Source organism: Lepus europaeus, chromosome X, assembly GCF_033115175.1.
Source record: "Lepus europaeus isolate LE1 chromosome X, mLepTim1.pri, whole genome shotgun sequence".
NCBI classification, from domain to species: domain Eukaryota; kingdom Metazoa; phylum Chordata; class Mammalia; order Lagomorpha; family Leporidae; genus Lepus; species Lepus europaeus.
In genome coordinates, this window is record NC_084850.1 from 42,616,892 (window position 1) to 42,632,334 (window position 15,443).

Genomic DNA, 15,443 nt, shown 5'->3' on the forward strand with positions numbered 1-15,443 from the left:
CAATCCACCCAAAGCAGCAGGAGTCAAAAATGTAGAGGGCCTTGAATGCCGAATTAAAACCTCTGGAGTCAACCGCTGGGCAATGGGAGCCGCTGCAGGCTTTGCAGCCAGAGGAAGATAAAGCATGTTTCGGCAGCAGTCAGGTTGGCAACTTTGAAGTTTTACCCTGGAGTGGCACCGACTTCCGAAACCAACAATTCTCCATGGACTAACGGTTTGAAAGGGAAAGGAGAGGTGGAGAAAAGGGAGTGAATAACTACAAGCTAGGTGGGGAGGAGGAGATGCAAAGTGCCGGTGGTGGTGAGAAGTGGCAGAAAGGCTGTCTTTCCCAACTGCTCGTGGCAGGGGCCGCTCGGTGACGGAACAGCGTAAGCTACCTTCTCCTCTTCGAAGAGTCCAAGTTTCCGCCTCAATTGGGGCTTCGTGTAACTTCCAGTCTTTTTGGCCTGTGCAGAGAGAGCGTAGGGCATTAGGACCCAGCGATTGTTGTAGTGAGAGCGGTTGAATCTCGATCTCTCAATTTTTCTCTCGAGCTCCCTCCTCTCCCTTTGTCATTCTAGCTGCCTGCTGCCTCCGCAGCGTCCCTTTAGCTGTGCCTGTGCTAGCTGCCTGCACCCTAGACTGACCGGCTGCGCCAAGCAGGATTAGTTGGGACCTGCCTTGGTGACCCCATGGCATCCCCCAGAACCGTAACTATCGTGGCCCTCTCAGTGGCCCTGGGACTCTTCTTTGTTTTCATGGGCACTATCAAGTTGACCCCCAGGCTCAGCAAGGATGCCTACAGTGAGATGGTAAGTGAAGCCAATGGGTGATGAGGCGCATACCCCGATGGGGTTGTGAGGACCTCTCCCCCTTCTTTCTCAGTCCCCACCCCCACCCCGGACCCTCCCTCCTCCCCAACAACTTTGCAGCTCTGAAACAGCAGCTGGACTAGAGCGGTTTTATTTGTGGGCTATGCTGGCAGCAACTGTTCTGGTGGAGCCACTGGATGCCAGTTGGGGGAGGGGCTGCCCAGTGAGGCCCCCCCCCCAACCCCAAGTAAACCAGGAGGCTGAGACCTGCGCAGCACCTGTCACTGGCAGGAGCCCTCCCCTCCTTCCAGCACACACCCAAAGTCTGGGCCACCAGTCTGCCAGCCTGACGCCTCTCCCTGGAGCTAAGAGTTTAGCAAGCTGGAGAGTTGATTTATTTTAGGGAAGAACAAAGGGGAACTAGAGAAGGAGCCGGGGAGAATGGACTACTTGAAGAAGCAATTTGTAGGGGCTGGTGAGGTATCCCTCCAGCTCCCAGAGTGGCTATCTGGATCCTGGAGACAAAGCCGTTTTGGTCCAGATAAAGGTCACTGAGCTGCTGCTTCTTGCCCTTCTCCCGAGGGAGAACTGGCTGTTTTGTTTTATTTTGTTTTGTGTGTAGGCTAATCTAGTCAATCTGCAAAGTCTGCTTTTTCTCTCCTGCAAAGCAGTCCACGATCACCACCTTGGCTCCTGTGCCCCGCAGGCTCTCCCCCTCTGCAGAATCACAGAAGGTGACTGGCCAAACATCGCCTCTGCAACCCGGGGTGGGGGGGTGGAGACCGCTTTTCCCCAGTTGGTCGTGCTGAGGGCTTGCTCTTATGTTAGGGAGTACTAGAGATGGCAAGGGATGTTTCCAGCACTTTCGGTCTCTCACCTCTCTCCCTGTCACTTTGCCTCTTCCTTTCCCCACCCCAGTTGAAGGGCACCTGCTTCCTGAAGCTTTTGCCAGACTACCAGTAATGGGTGTGTGTGTGGGGTGGGGGGTGAGGCACATTGCTGTGCTCTCAAGGTCAAGAAGGAAAGGAGCTGAGGGCAGGAACAGAAAGGCTGAGAGACAAGAGACAAGAGGGACTCTGTTAGGGCCGAGGCAGAGAGAGATAGCCTCACATGTTGAGAGGAATTAATAGTTCTCCTGGAACCCACTGCAGAGCTTTCCAGGGCCCCTCAACGTGAGCTGCAAATGGATGGAGTCCGGCAAATTATAGATGCTCAGAAAATGTTTGCAGGCAGCCCTGGCTTCTGTCTCAGGGTTTGAGCCAGAGCTTGCCATTCCTTTCTCACCACAGGCTCGCCCTAGGGTGGGGGAGGGGGGCTGTGACTCCTGGGGTTTAGGTCTAGCCCCAGTGGCAAATCCCAATATGCTCCTCTTTCTCCCCTTCCCTCCTCCCAGTGTGTCGGACCAGATGGGAGTGAAATCAGGTCAAAATGAGTTATCTAAGGCAGGCTGCATTGAAGAGGGGAGGGGTGGGGTAGAGTGGCAGAAGCCACCAAAGGGCTTGAAGAGGTTGGGGCAGAGGGACAGGGTGAAAGGGAAATGCCACTACGGTTTTGTCTTGGCTATCATAGTTTGGTGTCAGAGTATAAATACGTGACTATGCTCTGGCTTTACTTTTCGTATGTAGCTATGTTTATGTGTTTGTGTGTGTGCACTATAGGTATTTTTAAGCGTAGGGGCGTAGTACCCTTCTTTCGTATACTCCCTGTCCTCCTGACACTTGCTCAGCTGCCTTAGCGCCCCCACCCTTCCCAGGCTGCACCTTATGTACAGTGTTAGGCTCTGCAGGCAATCCAACTAAGATGGAGTCACGGGGAAGCTTCCTACCAGCTTGGCAGGAGCTCCCGAGAAGGACCAGCCACAAATGGGTTTACAGTAGGTTTCTTCCTAGGGAGTGGAGCTGTTTCTTGCAGCCCAATGAAAGGCAGAAGAAACAAATACTAAGATTTCATACTATACACAAGAACATATTTAAACAGGTATAATCTGAGACAGCAGTATAGAGCCATTGTGTGTATACGTGTGTGCATGTGTGTCTATGCACACTCCAGTGCTTCTGTGCTCAGGGGCTTCTGGAGGGAATAGAAAGACTACACTGGCAGGTAGACATCACGATGATGGTGTGAAGCTTGAAGAGGATTTTCACACTGCCCTTTTCCAGGGTCTCCTCCTGCACTGAGCATCAGAGCACAGGTTAACAGAGGGCTCTCTGGCATAGACAGGGCCTCCTGCGTAGTGCTTAGGCTTAGCCCAGCTTTATATATTTGAACCATAGGAAAGGGGAGGGGACATTCAGTTCTAGTACAAAAGAGGTACTCAATGTATTTTCGGGATGGGTGAATGAATGAGTCATTGTAGCATTGCCTTGGCTGGTCACCACCTTACAGATTTTTCTGGTTAGCTCTTGATTATGCAGTTCAGGGGCCATTACTTGCTTCTTAGAAAGGGGCCACAGTTCCTCAGAACCCCAACCCTACATCAAACAGAATGATTATCTGGAATTTTCTATGTTCCATATAGGAGTGATTCCTCTGCATTGATGGTGTTGGTCATAGGTTGATTACAGTGGTATTTCTTATAAGATCTCAAGGCATTGTTATTGTTGTTTTAAGATTATTTGTTCTTTAAAACATCTCTGCATGGTAGCTTCATTTTATTTTTTTTTCCTGATGGATAAACTGAAGCAGATCAAGTTTAATTACTTATCCAAGGTCTTAGGGTAGGCTGTTAACGGAGCAGATGTTAGAAGCTAAGACTATGACTTGATATTCCCAGTAGGGGGATCAGTAATGGTCAAATCTCTTGAGTTTTTTGTTTTGGTTTGTTTTTTTAATGCCAGAACCTACAACTGATTCTTGAAAATATCTGGCATATTCTTCCTCCTTTTTTGCACCAGTTCAATTACCCCATCCTTATTTTTGAAGTTTGTTTCACTTCAAAACTAATTCTTCAAATTTACATGCTACAGGGTTTTTTTTTTTTTGCTTTTAAGTTAATTTTTTATTTTAAAACCATTAGTGTTATGTTTAGGTGTTATCTCTTCCATGGACAATCAATGCTCAAAAACCAAACAGACAAATTAACTATGAACTCTTCTTCTGTCTCAGCTGGAGAATCCAGGAAAGTTTAGTGGAAACAATGCAGGCTTCGGAGTCATACAGGCTTGGATTCGAGTGCAGACACTCTTGGTGTCTCAGTTTCCTTATTCATAAAATGGGGGTAATAAAACCTACCTCGGAAGGTTGTAAATATTAAGTGAGATTGCATAGGAAAGTGTCTGGTGCAGCTTTTGTAATAGTAGACGTTTAAGAAATGCCCTAAGTGAGGTGATAATGATAACTGAATATATTTTATGCAGTGGTTTCCTAACTCATTTGAATGGTCAGTTTAAGGGATTGAGCTCAGTATTTAGATGGAAGAATAAGATGCTATTTTCACGTGCCCTGCTGAATAGACCTTTATACAATGAACTCATATTGAAAAATCCACTCCTGCTGCTGGGTAAGGCACAGTGGGCCCATGCAGAACTTCAGATGCATTTCTAAACAGCCTGTCTGGCATGCGTTGTCCCATACCTCCTCCAGATTTAGCAAGTAACATTATAGAGTACTCTAAATCCCACATGAATTCAGCATGACCAGCCAGTCCCGCGACTAAATGCCTTCATTAGCTCATTTGAAACTGAGAGACAGCACTTATAGGTGCTGCTAAGCAGTGACTGGGTACATATGAATGTCTGACTTGCTTTCAATTTGGTATTGTGCTTTATGTAGCAGTGTTTCTGTCCCGTAAGCACAGGGAGCCACGGGTACAATGGTATGAAAATACCAAAATCATGTCACATTGAAGCCAAAGGATTTGGGCTGTGGGGACAATGGGACAAGTCTCGGATCTTTCATCCCCTCATAGTAGATTCCTTGATCTGATTGATCAGCTTATCTGTGGTTAAATGCCCTCCTGTTTGTGTAAACCCTGGGGGAAACACTTCTAACTTGTTTGGGCATTTTACTTAATGTGCGTGGACAATCTTTTATGCTTCCAATCACTAACATCAATTGCTTTCCAACTAGGTAATAAGGTAGTAATTCACTGAGGCATAGACTGCTCTCTGGAGTGGTACGGGATGTTTAGTCCCTTACAGGGGAACTGGAGGTCCTGAGATGTTAAGTGACATGGCTTAGTTCATGCAGCAAGCCATTAGAAACTAAACTACACGTTGAAGCTTGGGTCAGGGAGCTTGGAGCCTCTCAGCCTGGCCAACAGCTGAGTCTATTTCAGAGTGACCTAAGATGTAATATGGGGAAGGTAGAAAGACCTGCTTTGCCAGTCAGCTTCCCCTTTAGATGGACATTGTATAACAGTGAAAAGCAGAATTGCCTAAAAGGTATTTAGCATTCATATGCATATTCAGCAATTAAACATGTGATGGGCTTTTTATTGCACTTAACAATAATCTATGATTCACATGTGGCTTTTTTTTCCCCTATAGAAATTTTGGGAAATCATACATGAGTAAGTACATTTTGCAGCACTCCTGTAGCCTTTATGGTCTATGCGACAAGCAACCAGACTGAGGCTTCTAGATGAAATATATATAGATTTTTTAAGATGTTGCTTATTTATTTGAGAGGTAGAGTTACAGAGAGAGGGAAAAACAGAGAGGTCTTCCATCCGAAGGTTCACTCCCCAAATCCAGCAATGGCTGGAGCTGCGCCAATCCGAAGCCTGGAGCTAGGAGCTTCCTCAGGGTCTCCCACGCAGGTGCAGGGGCCCAGGCACTTGGGCCATCTAGATGAAATATATGTCCATCAATGCCCTCTTTGGCTGGCCTATCCCTATACGTTTTACTGAAGTATGATGTGGCCTACTGTAAGATCCATATAAGTGTACAACTCAAGGATGTTTCAGAATTCTCCCATGCAACCAGCACCCCACATCAAGAAACAGCACATGGCCAATTGCCTAGCAGTTCCCCTCAGGGCCCCTTCCAGTTACTAGCTCTCCCCCAGGGTAATTACTATCTTGACTTCTAGCAACGTGAGTTAGTTTTACCTGTTTTGGGACTCTATATAAGTGGAATTACACGGTAGGTTAGCCCAATCATTTTTTCTTTTTTTTTTTTAAAGATTTATTTATTTATTTGAAAGTCAGAGTTACAGAGAAAGGTAGAGCCAGAAAGAGAGGTCTTTCATCCTCTGGTTCACTCCCCAAATGACCACAAGAGCCAGAGCTGAGCTGATCCGAAGCCAGGAGCTTCTTCCGGGTCTCCCATGCGGGTTCAGGGGCCCAAGGACTTGGGCCATCTTCTACTGCTTTCCCAGGCCATAGCAGAGAGCTGGATCGGAAGTGGAGCAGTTGGGACTTGAACCAGTGCCCATATGGGATGCCGGTGCTGCAGGCTGTGGCTTTAACCCACTGTGCCACAGCACTGGCCCCATCATTATTTTACCTAATTGGCATACGTGAAGTGAAGTGGACCAAACCACTTGCTCTCTGTTCTCATTTTGTCCTATTAACTGGCTCGGGTAGATTATTAATCGTAATGAAAGATGAATATTATTTGACAGTCTTGAACTGCTTAAGTTTAATGTCATTAATATGAGATCATGGACCTTGGGTGTTATGAAGAATAAATGACAAAAAGGCAAAGACAAAAAGGGGGGAGGGTAGGTATGACTAAAGAAAGGCCCCATATGCTTTTGACTCAGGTCTGAATCATGTGTCTTCACACCACGAGAATGGACCTGCTTGATTCATTGCTATTAGCATTAAATAATTACTGTGACTTGAAAACATATGAGTTTCTAGTTGTGTGGTGTATTAATGATAAAACGTGTGCATATGCATGTGGGGGGCTCTCTGTTGATATTGCGAAGCTGTATTTTTTGACTAAATCTCCAAAATGCTCATCTATTTTACCAAATGGAAATTGAGGTAATAAAATGCTTAGTAATTTTCTCCAAGCAATTTAGGGGTGAAACTAAAATTGGAATTTAGGTTCTCTTAAGAATTCTGGCCCAGGAGCCAGTGTTGTGGCCTAGCAGGTTAACATCTGAGTGCAGGTGAGACCCTGTTCCACTTTTGATCCAGTTTCCTGCTCATGCACCTGGGAGGACAATGGAGGATGATCCAAGTGTTTGGGCTCCTGCCACCCATGTGGGAGGTCCAGGTGAAGTTTCTGGCTCCTAGCTTCAGCATGGCCCAGCCCTGGCTGTTGTGGCCACTGGGAGAGTGAACCAGAGGACAGAAGAGCTCTGTTTCTGTCTCTTTCTCTCCATGATGCTCTGCCTTTCAAACAAAGAACTCTTTTTTTAAAAAGACTTCTGATCTACAGATATTGCTGGATGATTGCCTTTGACTGAAGGGATTTGAAACATTTGACTAAGTCCTTTCCTGCTTCCTTCCACTATAAAACTATGGTGTCAGGGTCTGGATCATTGCAGTGGAAAGAAAACAGACCCAACAAAGTGAATCTATTAACTCTCTTTATTCTTACTATCAGTACAATTAAGGTCTTCAGAGACCTAGTTAGTATAGACTTAAAGCATGTGACCCTTCTATTGTTAGAATTGAGGTGCTCTGGACTAAGCATAATGATGAGGCTGGCAATAGTAGAATTCTTTAGATGTCTCTACCCTGCTCCACAGGAGAAAGAATAAAGAGCTTCCGCTAATGTCAACAGCCAACCGCGCTTAGTCCCATCTACAACAAACTAAACATTCCCTGTCTGGAGTCCTGGAGAATAGATCCTATCTGTGTCTACTCAGCTTTCAATTAAAGATTTGATGAAATGGCTTATCCATGTGCAGTTTCCTCTGGAGAGAAGGAGGACTGGAAGAGGCAACAGGTGCATAAAAACATCCACAGCTGTAGTTTAAGAGATTAGCTAAACAACTGAAAAAGTGGTATGGAGTTACACCAAGTATAGAGAAAAAAAGATTGCCAAAGGCATAGGAATTTGAATTAAAGACAACGGAATTTGGACTCAGGCTACTGATTTCCCTGTAGTATAGATAAGAATCTAATTTTGACTGAAGAGTGGTTAGTTGTAGCCAGAAGAGGAGAATTTCCAGAAGCCAACTCAGCCAGCATCTGGAAGTCTTGGCTCAGAACTGGCTGATAGAAGCTCATCTTTCCTCCTGTGTGTGTTAAGGCAGAAGCTTACACTTAGGAATTGCTTCTTGAGAAACTTTGTGTTACTAATTAAAAAGGGTCATTAAGTGTTAAGGAAGCCTCTTATGTATGGATTTTTTCCCCAAATCTCTGCCAGCTACCATCTGCAGAGTGCAGAGCTGGAAGGAGTAGGCAGGCAGCATGTGTCTAGGCTAATAGTGAGAGGGATAGGGCAGGCTTCTCATCACCACCTCGTGCCCTAAATTCACAGCTCAGCTCTACTCCACATGGGTCTGGCTCGCTTCAGCCCAGCATTTCAACGCTGCCTACTGGTCAACTGCTCGCTGAATCTCCCCCTCAAAAATTGATGATTTAACCTAGATGAGGAGAAGGAGGAAGAACAACTAGTACTTTGTGTTTCCTAGGGTGAGATGAGCTTTTAAATAATGACAATCTCTGACAGGATGAGGCTGAGGGAGAGATGAGGCAGAGTCATAAAGTGCAAGTGAGAGTCTGACTTGTAAAATGTTTGATATTTTCCTCATCATGGATATTATTTACTGGGATTAATTGGTGCCCTTTTAAATGCTGCCTCCAACGCAAGTAACCTCATTCACTTCACCTTAGTTTTAGCCATGCTCAGGAAAATGAGGCTCAGAGAAGGCAAATAATTTGTTCCTGGACACTAAAGAGTGGCAGAACAGGGATTTGAAGCCAGCTGTATTTGGATCCAAACCGTGCTTTTTCACTAAACCATCAACTTTTTTTTTTTAAGTTTCATTTATTTACTTGAGGGGCAGAGTTACAGACAAGAGAGGGAGAGGCTGAGAGAGATCTTCCATCTGCTGATTCACTCCCCAAATGGCTGCAACGTCCAGAGCTGAGCCAATCTGAAGCCAGGAGCCAGGAGCTTCTTCAGGGTCTCCCACGCAGGTGGCGAGGCCCAAACACCTGGACCATCTTCTGCTTTCCCAGGCCATCAGCAGAGAGTTGAACTGGAAGTGGAGCAGCCGGGACTCCAACAGGCCCATACGTGATGCTGGCGCTGCAGGTGGATACATAACCTACTCTACCACAATGCTGGCCCCAACCATCAACCATTTAGCAGTCCTCATTGAGGATTTTCTTGTGCCACTCACAAAAATAAATCCATTCAATAGAGGTACATTCACTTGTTCAGAAGTTAGAGACTCAACATTTGTTCCAAACCTAATTGACTTTCTGCCTGATTTTTGTAGTTCAATCTTTCCTCAGTATCAGTGGGGCATTGGTTCCAGGATCCCTCTCAGATACCAAAATCCACACACACTCAAGTCCTTTGTATACAATGGTGCAGTACGGACAGCCCTCCCCATCTGTGGATTCCACATCCATTGATTCAGCCAACTGCGGATGGGAAATATTCGGGGGCAAGATCATCTGTACTGAACATATGCAGAATTTTTTTCATGTCATTATTCCCTAAGCCAGGGATGGGGAACGTTACAGCTCAAAATCATTTGGCCTGGCCCTGTCAAGGCAACCACAGGTGGGACTTGAAATTCAATATATCTATAGCATAAATATATATATATATGTATATCATTGTATAGCCTGCACATGATGTGATAAATTTCCAAATGGCCTTTGGCAGGAGAAAGGTTCTCCACTCCTGCAAAGTATACAAGCTAATTACATAGAATTTACATTATGTTAGGTATTATAATCATCTAGAGATGATCTAAAGTATACAGGATGATGTGTGTAGGTTATGTGCAACTACTATGCTATTTTATTAAGGAACTTGAACATGTGTGTGTGTGTGTGTGTGTGAGAGGGGGGGGAGAGAGAGAGAGAAGGGAGGCAGGTAATGGAACTAATCCTCATAGTTATGGAGGGCAAGCTGTACTTAACTTGAATCTGGCACTTTTGACTAATATCTTTTTTTAAGGTTTGTTTTATTTATCTGAAAGGCAGCATGACAGAGAAAAAGGTTTTTTTTTTCATCCGCTGGTTCACTCCCCAAATGGCCACAAAGGCCAAGGCTGGGCTAGGAGCTCCATCTGGGTCTCTCCTGTTGGTGGCAGGGGCCCAAGCACTAAGGTCATTTTCTGCTGCCTTCCCAGGCACATTAACAGGGAGCTGCATTGGAAGCAGAGCAACCAGGACTCAAACTGGTGCTCATATGTGATGCCAGTATCACAGGTGGCGGCTTAACCTGCTGCACCACAATGCTGGCTCCGATTTTTCTCTTCTTAAAACTCCTCTTTGGCTTCCCTGACCAATTCCTCATTCCTTCTGTTCCTTGCCTTCCAACCCCCCTCCCACACCCCCACCTGTTCCTCCCAACACGCTCTCATACTTAGAGAATGGTAACACATGTCTACCCAGGCACCCAAGTCAGAGACCCAAGAATCTGCTTGACTCTTCCCTTTCACTCAGTATCCACACCCAAGAAAACAGCATATTCTGTTGATTTTTTTTATTAAGTCTTTCATTGGACAAACATCTTCTAGAACACTGAAAAAATATATAGGTCCATTAACTCTGGGAGGTTAATACATAAGAGAGCACCTGCAGCCACACCACCCACAGTGATCATGTGGTCATGTTCCCAACTAGGACAAAAGAGCTAAGTTCTGCTGATTTCCCTTTCAAAGTGTTTTTGACTCTAGACCCTTCCCTCCATCCTCACTGTCATTATGCCAGTCCAGGTATCTCACCTGATGTCCTTGTCTGCAGGTGTAGCTCTCCCAGTCTATCATCCACACTATTTCCAGAGGGACCTTCCTTTAAAGCAAATGATCGTATTGCTGCCCCTGGCTTATGGGACAAAGTCCAAGGCCGTCACAGAAAAACAGATATAATTCTCCATGATCTGATTAATATCTATCGCCCCTGTCTCATATCTCAGGTCCCCTCTTACCCTTGTCTGAACCAGTGTTTGCAGCATATTAGGGCCTTTGCTCATCCAGATTCCTCTGCCTGCAATGCCCTTCCTTTATTGACATTGCAAACACTTGATTTTTCTTTTAAGATTCTACTCTCAATTTTTTGTCACTATAGGGAGATTTGACTACTTCCTCTGGTGTGTCTCTTCTATACTCACTACATAAGTTTATGCAGAATGTGTAATAGTTTACTGACTGATACAGTTACATGTCCACTCTTCCCCTTATAAACTTCAAGCTTCAGGAGGGCAAGGCTTTTGAATAATTGATAACTGTATCTGGAGTAGTTAGTACAGTGCCTAGCAGTTAATAAATATTGAATGAATGAACGTATTCTTAAAGAAAACAAAGCAGCAGGCCAACCCAATAAGACACTTGACAAAATCTCATCAGTTTGCTCCAAAATGAGGATCAGGTCAATCTGAATATGAAAACATGAATTATCTATTACTCTAAGATCACCAGTTCTGTTACTTTGTTCTATAACCAAGTGACTCCTTCCTCTTAGAATGTCTCCTTTTGGACTTTGTATAGGCATCTATTATACACTACCGACCATGCTGCTTTATTATATTATTTTTGTATTTATTTACCTCCACTAGACTGAGAACTGCTTCTTTTTTTTAAAGCTTTATTTGTTTATTTATTTGAAAGGTCGGTGGAGGGGGGGAGGTCTTCCATCCACTGGTTCACTTCCCCAAATGGCTACAATAGCCTGAGCTGGGCCAGAAGTCAGGAGCCAGGAACTCCATCTGAGTCTCCCATGTGGGTGACAGAGACTCAAGTACTTGGGCTATCATTCACTGCTTCCTAGAAGTATTAGCACGGAGCTGGATCAGAAGCAGAGTAGCTGAGACTGGAATTGACACTCCAATATGGGAAGCAGGCATCATAAGTGACTTAATCCATTGTGCCATGACGCCACGCCCACTGAGAGCTTTGTGACCCTGTCTTATTCGTGTCTTCATCTCTAATACATAACTCATAGTAGGTGTTCAGTAAATATTTGTTGAATTCAAACTAACGAAATTAAACTAGCCTAACCAAAGTAGTATCTTGACAAGGCTTGGAGATTTTTTTTCATGAACATGAGAATGAGTTTGTCTGAGTATATTTTAAAGATATAGCAGGAGATAATATTTGTGTAGTTTTATTTTTCTATTTGCTCAGCAAACATTTTTTCATTTTATTGATTCCACAAATGTAAACTCTAGCTCAGTTCTTTTCTGAAACATCACAGATTGCAAATTAGGGAAATCCAAATTAGTTAGGCCTTACCATACTGTGACTTGCTTGGTTTCATTTTGCTTTGTATTCATACACATCTGGCTTTGGACAAAGGCAGAGACTAGAAAATGTGGATGCGGCTGACACGTAGTGGTTTTTGTGGACCAAGTGAATTTTCTTTTTTAGACTTTTAATGTTGTTTATGATTTACAATCAGAATTTTTAAATTATAAATCCACATTCTCTGTCTTATTGCCCTTTGTGCTTGTCTTGATCCATTCAGACTCCTATAACAATATGATAAAGTCGGTAAGCAACAAAAATGGATTGCTCACAGTTGTGGAGGTGAAGAAGTCCAAGACCGAGGTGATAGCACATCCTGTGTCTATGAAGACCCACTCCTTATACACACTGACTTCCCTCTGTCTTTACATGGTGCAAGGTGGCAAACAGACGCCCCTCCCTGGGCATGGACCCTATTTATGAGGGCTCCATCCTCATGACCTAATCACTTCCTCAAAGCCTCACCGGCTACCGCCACCACTCTGTGGTTGAGGATTGCAACATATGAATTTTGGGGGGAACACAAGCATTCAGCCCCTAGCAGTGCTGCTACTGAGGTTTAAATCATGGGAATCCCAGATTACTTGCTTTTTGCTTACCTTAAGTACTAGGCTTTGGTTTAGGGTCCAAAGTGAGAAATGGCACACCCTTCCTTGGCTGGCATATATGGAAAGAGGAATGGTAGGGAAGGGGGACCCTGCTTGTGTTTTCTTCATTCCAAAGTGAAAATCATGGTTAACCAAGTGGTTTCCTTATATTCCCACTCTAGAAGCGTGCTTACAAGAGCTACGTCCGAGCCCTGCCTCTGCTGAAGAAAATGGGGATCAATTCCATTCTGCTCCGAAAAAGCATTGGTGCCCTCGAGGTGGCCTGTGGCATCGTCATGACCCTTGTGCCTGGCCGTCCCAAAGATGTGGCCAACTTCTTCCTGCTCTTGCTCGTGTTGGCTGTGCTCTTCTTTCACCAGCTGGTCGGCGATCCCCTCAAACGCTACGCCCACGCTCTGGTGTTCGGAATCCTGCTCACCTGCCGCCTGCTGATCGCCCGCAAGCCGGAAGAGCGGTCTTCTGAGAAGAAACCTCTGCCTGGGAGTGCCGAGGAGCAACCTTCCTTATATGAGAAGGCCCCTCAGGGCAAAGTGAAGGTGTCATAGGAAAGCGGAAGTGCAAAAATGTGGACCTTGCAGGCAGTTGCCTCTTGTGACACCCAGGAAGATGTCAGTGTGTGTTTTTCATTTGATTAATTTATCCTGGGGCAAAGGGAAAAAATATAATCTGCAAGTTAATGTCCCTATTGGCTTGTGTACATCTGTCCCCTAAAACGATCTCCCCACATTGACATTTGTGCGCCACCTTCAATCACTCTGGGGCAACTCCCATCTTGCTGCATGTACATGTATACGGCTACTATTGAAGTATCTTTGTGAGATGGACTCCAGCACGCATGTGACTGTGAGATTTCGTGTGGGGAAAATGTGCTTCATTACTGTGTGTGTGTGCGCGCGCATGTGTGCGCGCTCACGGGTGGAGAGGGCTCTTATCTTGAACTAATCCTGCACAGCTATCTTTCCCTGTATACCTTGATTTCAGCAAAGGCAGCATAAAATAAACCCCCTATGAAGAGAATCCCACTTCCTTCGGTATAAAACAAGTGACCCGTTCCCACAGCTGGGGGCAATCCCTGCCTAAATTGAGCTGAACACTTCACTTCATCACTTTAGGCAAAGAGTTCCTTCCATGTGAAACACTAAGTTAATATGTAAAATGAATTAGCCTCTACTTCCACCGTTGTTTAAATTTTAAATAGTCCATATTGAGTTTCCTTACAACAAGGAATACCTGCAGTTGAAACAGTCTAATTCTTCTAGGAAGAACTAGGGGATGTTTCACCCAGCCTTGTCCCAGCCCAACCGACTCCGCCCCTTACTAACAATTTGAAATTAAGCTTGTTACCAGACAGCCTTTTATGAGCTTCTTAAGCCCAAAGCTGCCTCACTCCCACAATTCTCAGCAGCTAACAAGGACTCAGCAGCTGCTCCGCTGGCGTGGCTGACCCAGGCAGGGATTGGTCCCGTTAGAAATCTGTGAATCTCCAACTCTAGCTGTTCTGTGAAATCATTCGAAATTCGGTGGAGGAACTGTATCCAGTGTTGCTCTGCCTAACAGACTCACTATCTGTATTGCTGGTGGAAGCAGAGTCCAACACCCCCAGGTTTGTCTCCTCTACACCTCTAATCATTCCGGTGGGTGGAGTTCAGCTGGGGGAAGGACGTTTGATCCGGGTTAGTTGGATTGAGCAGTATGGACATTTGCTTTCTTCATTACATACTGCTGTTTCTCCTTGTTAGATGTGCTTTGATGGTTTTAATATTATTGTGTCACGGGGATGGGGAAAGGGTGGGGGGGTTGTGTGTGGGGAGAGTACTTATTGTATTTTCTTCAGTGTCATTGTTCTTGGTAATTGATACCTCTCAGTCTTATTTCATTCATTCTTTCAAAATAAAAATTTTTGAAATTTGGAGGAACTTGTCTGGAAATACCAAAATCTGGAAAGAAAGGTTCACATCAAGGGCTTCAGATGAGGGAGAAGTAAAAGAAGGGGGAATATAATCCTTTAATAAATGCACCGCTGAGGTTGCCAACTTTCTAATCGCAATTAAGTTCTCCCGCACTTTTGTGATTTTTGCACATAAGACAAAATGTCATAGAATTAGGATCACAGTACAATTTCTAGGTTTGGGGAATTCTACTAGATTAGGTGATGCCAAAGGAAAGTAGAAAACATTATTTCGGAGAAAATTGAAGGTATTTGAAATAAAGGTGAATCCCTGTCTCTCACTTAAATTTGAGTTGCAAATTACAGTGTCACAGACTTGTCATGTCGGGCAAGTTATTGCATCTCTCAGCACTCCGGTCTCATACAAAAATAAAGTTGCTGAGGTCTTAAAATCTGTTCCGACTCATATTTCTTTGAGTCTATGAAATGATTAAAAGCATAAAGAATGACTTGAGAAATTTTTAGTTTTACTAGAGAAGTTAGCATAGAAAAAATAGAACAGTCTCAATTTTATGCATGATTAATTAAGAGCTGGAGAAACTACTATGAAAAACATAAATGTGGTAAGTAGTCATTTGTTGTATTCTTTCCCAAACACATCAATTTAATTCATCTGTCGCTAAGATGGTAGTTTCTTCCTACAGTTTTGCCTAAAGTTTATAATCCTCTTTTAGCCTCAACAAGTCAGTGAGAAACGTTAAATTTCTTTTCCTCTTATTAGTAAGAGGGTTAAACTAGGGACTAAGCTCAGATCTCAAAGCCTCT

At 44.5% G+C, this 15,443-nt stretch overlaps 1 protein-coding gene across 1 annotated transcript; it reads left to right on the forward strand.

The window, feature by feature from the left end:
* Positions 1 to 607: 607 nt before the first annotated feature.
* TMEM35A (transmembrane protein 35A) lies at positions 608 to 14,500 on the forward strand. Its single transcript, XM_062183655.1, has 2 exons — positions 608 to 791; positions 12,892 to 14,500. The coding sequence occupies exons 1-2, from the start codon at positions 672 to 674 to the stop codon at positions 13,273 to 13,275; spliced, it is 504 nt and encodes a 167-aa protein (XP_062039639.1). The 5' UTR covers positions 608 to 671; the 3' UTR covers positions 13,276 to 14,500.
* Positions 14,501 to 15,443: the final 943 nt, after the last annotated feature.

What these genes read in the sequence shown, in the direction of transcription:
- TMEM35A (XM_062183655.1), top strand. Translation starts at nt 672, where the DNA reads ATGGCATCCCCCAGAACCGTAACTATCGTGGCCCTCTCAGTGGCCCTG. An exon ending in AGGATGCCTACAGTGAGATG is followed by an intron (nt 792 to 12,891) that starts GTAAGTGAAGCC and finishes TTCCCACTCTAG; the next exon opens with AAGCGTGCTTACAAGAGCTA.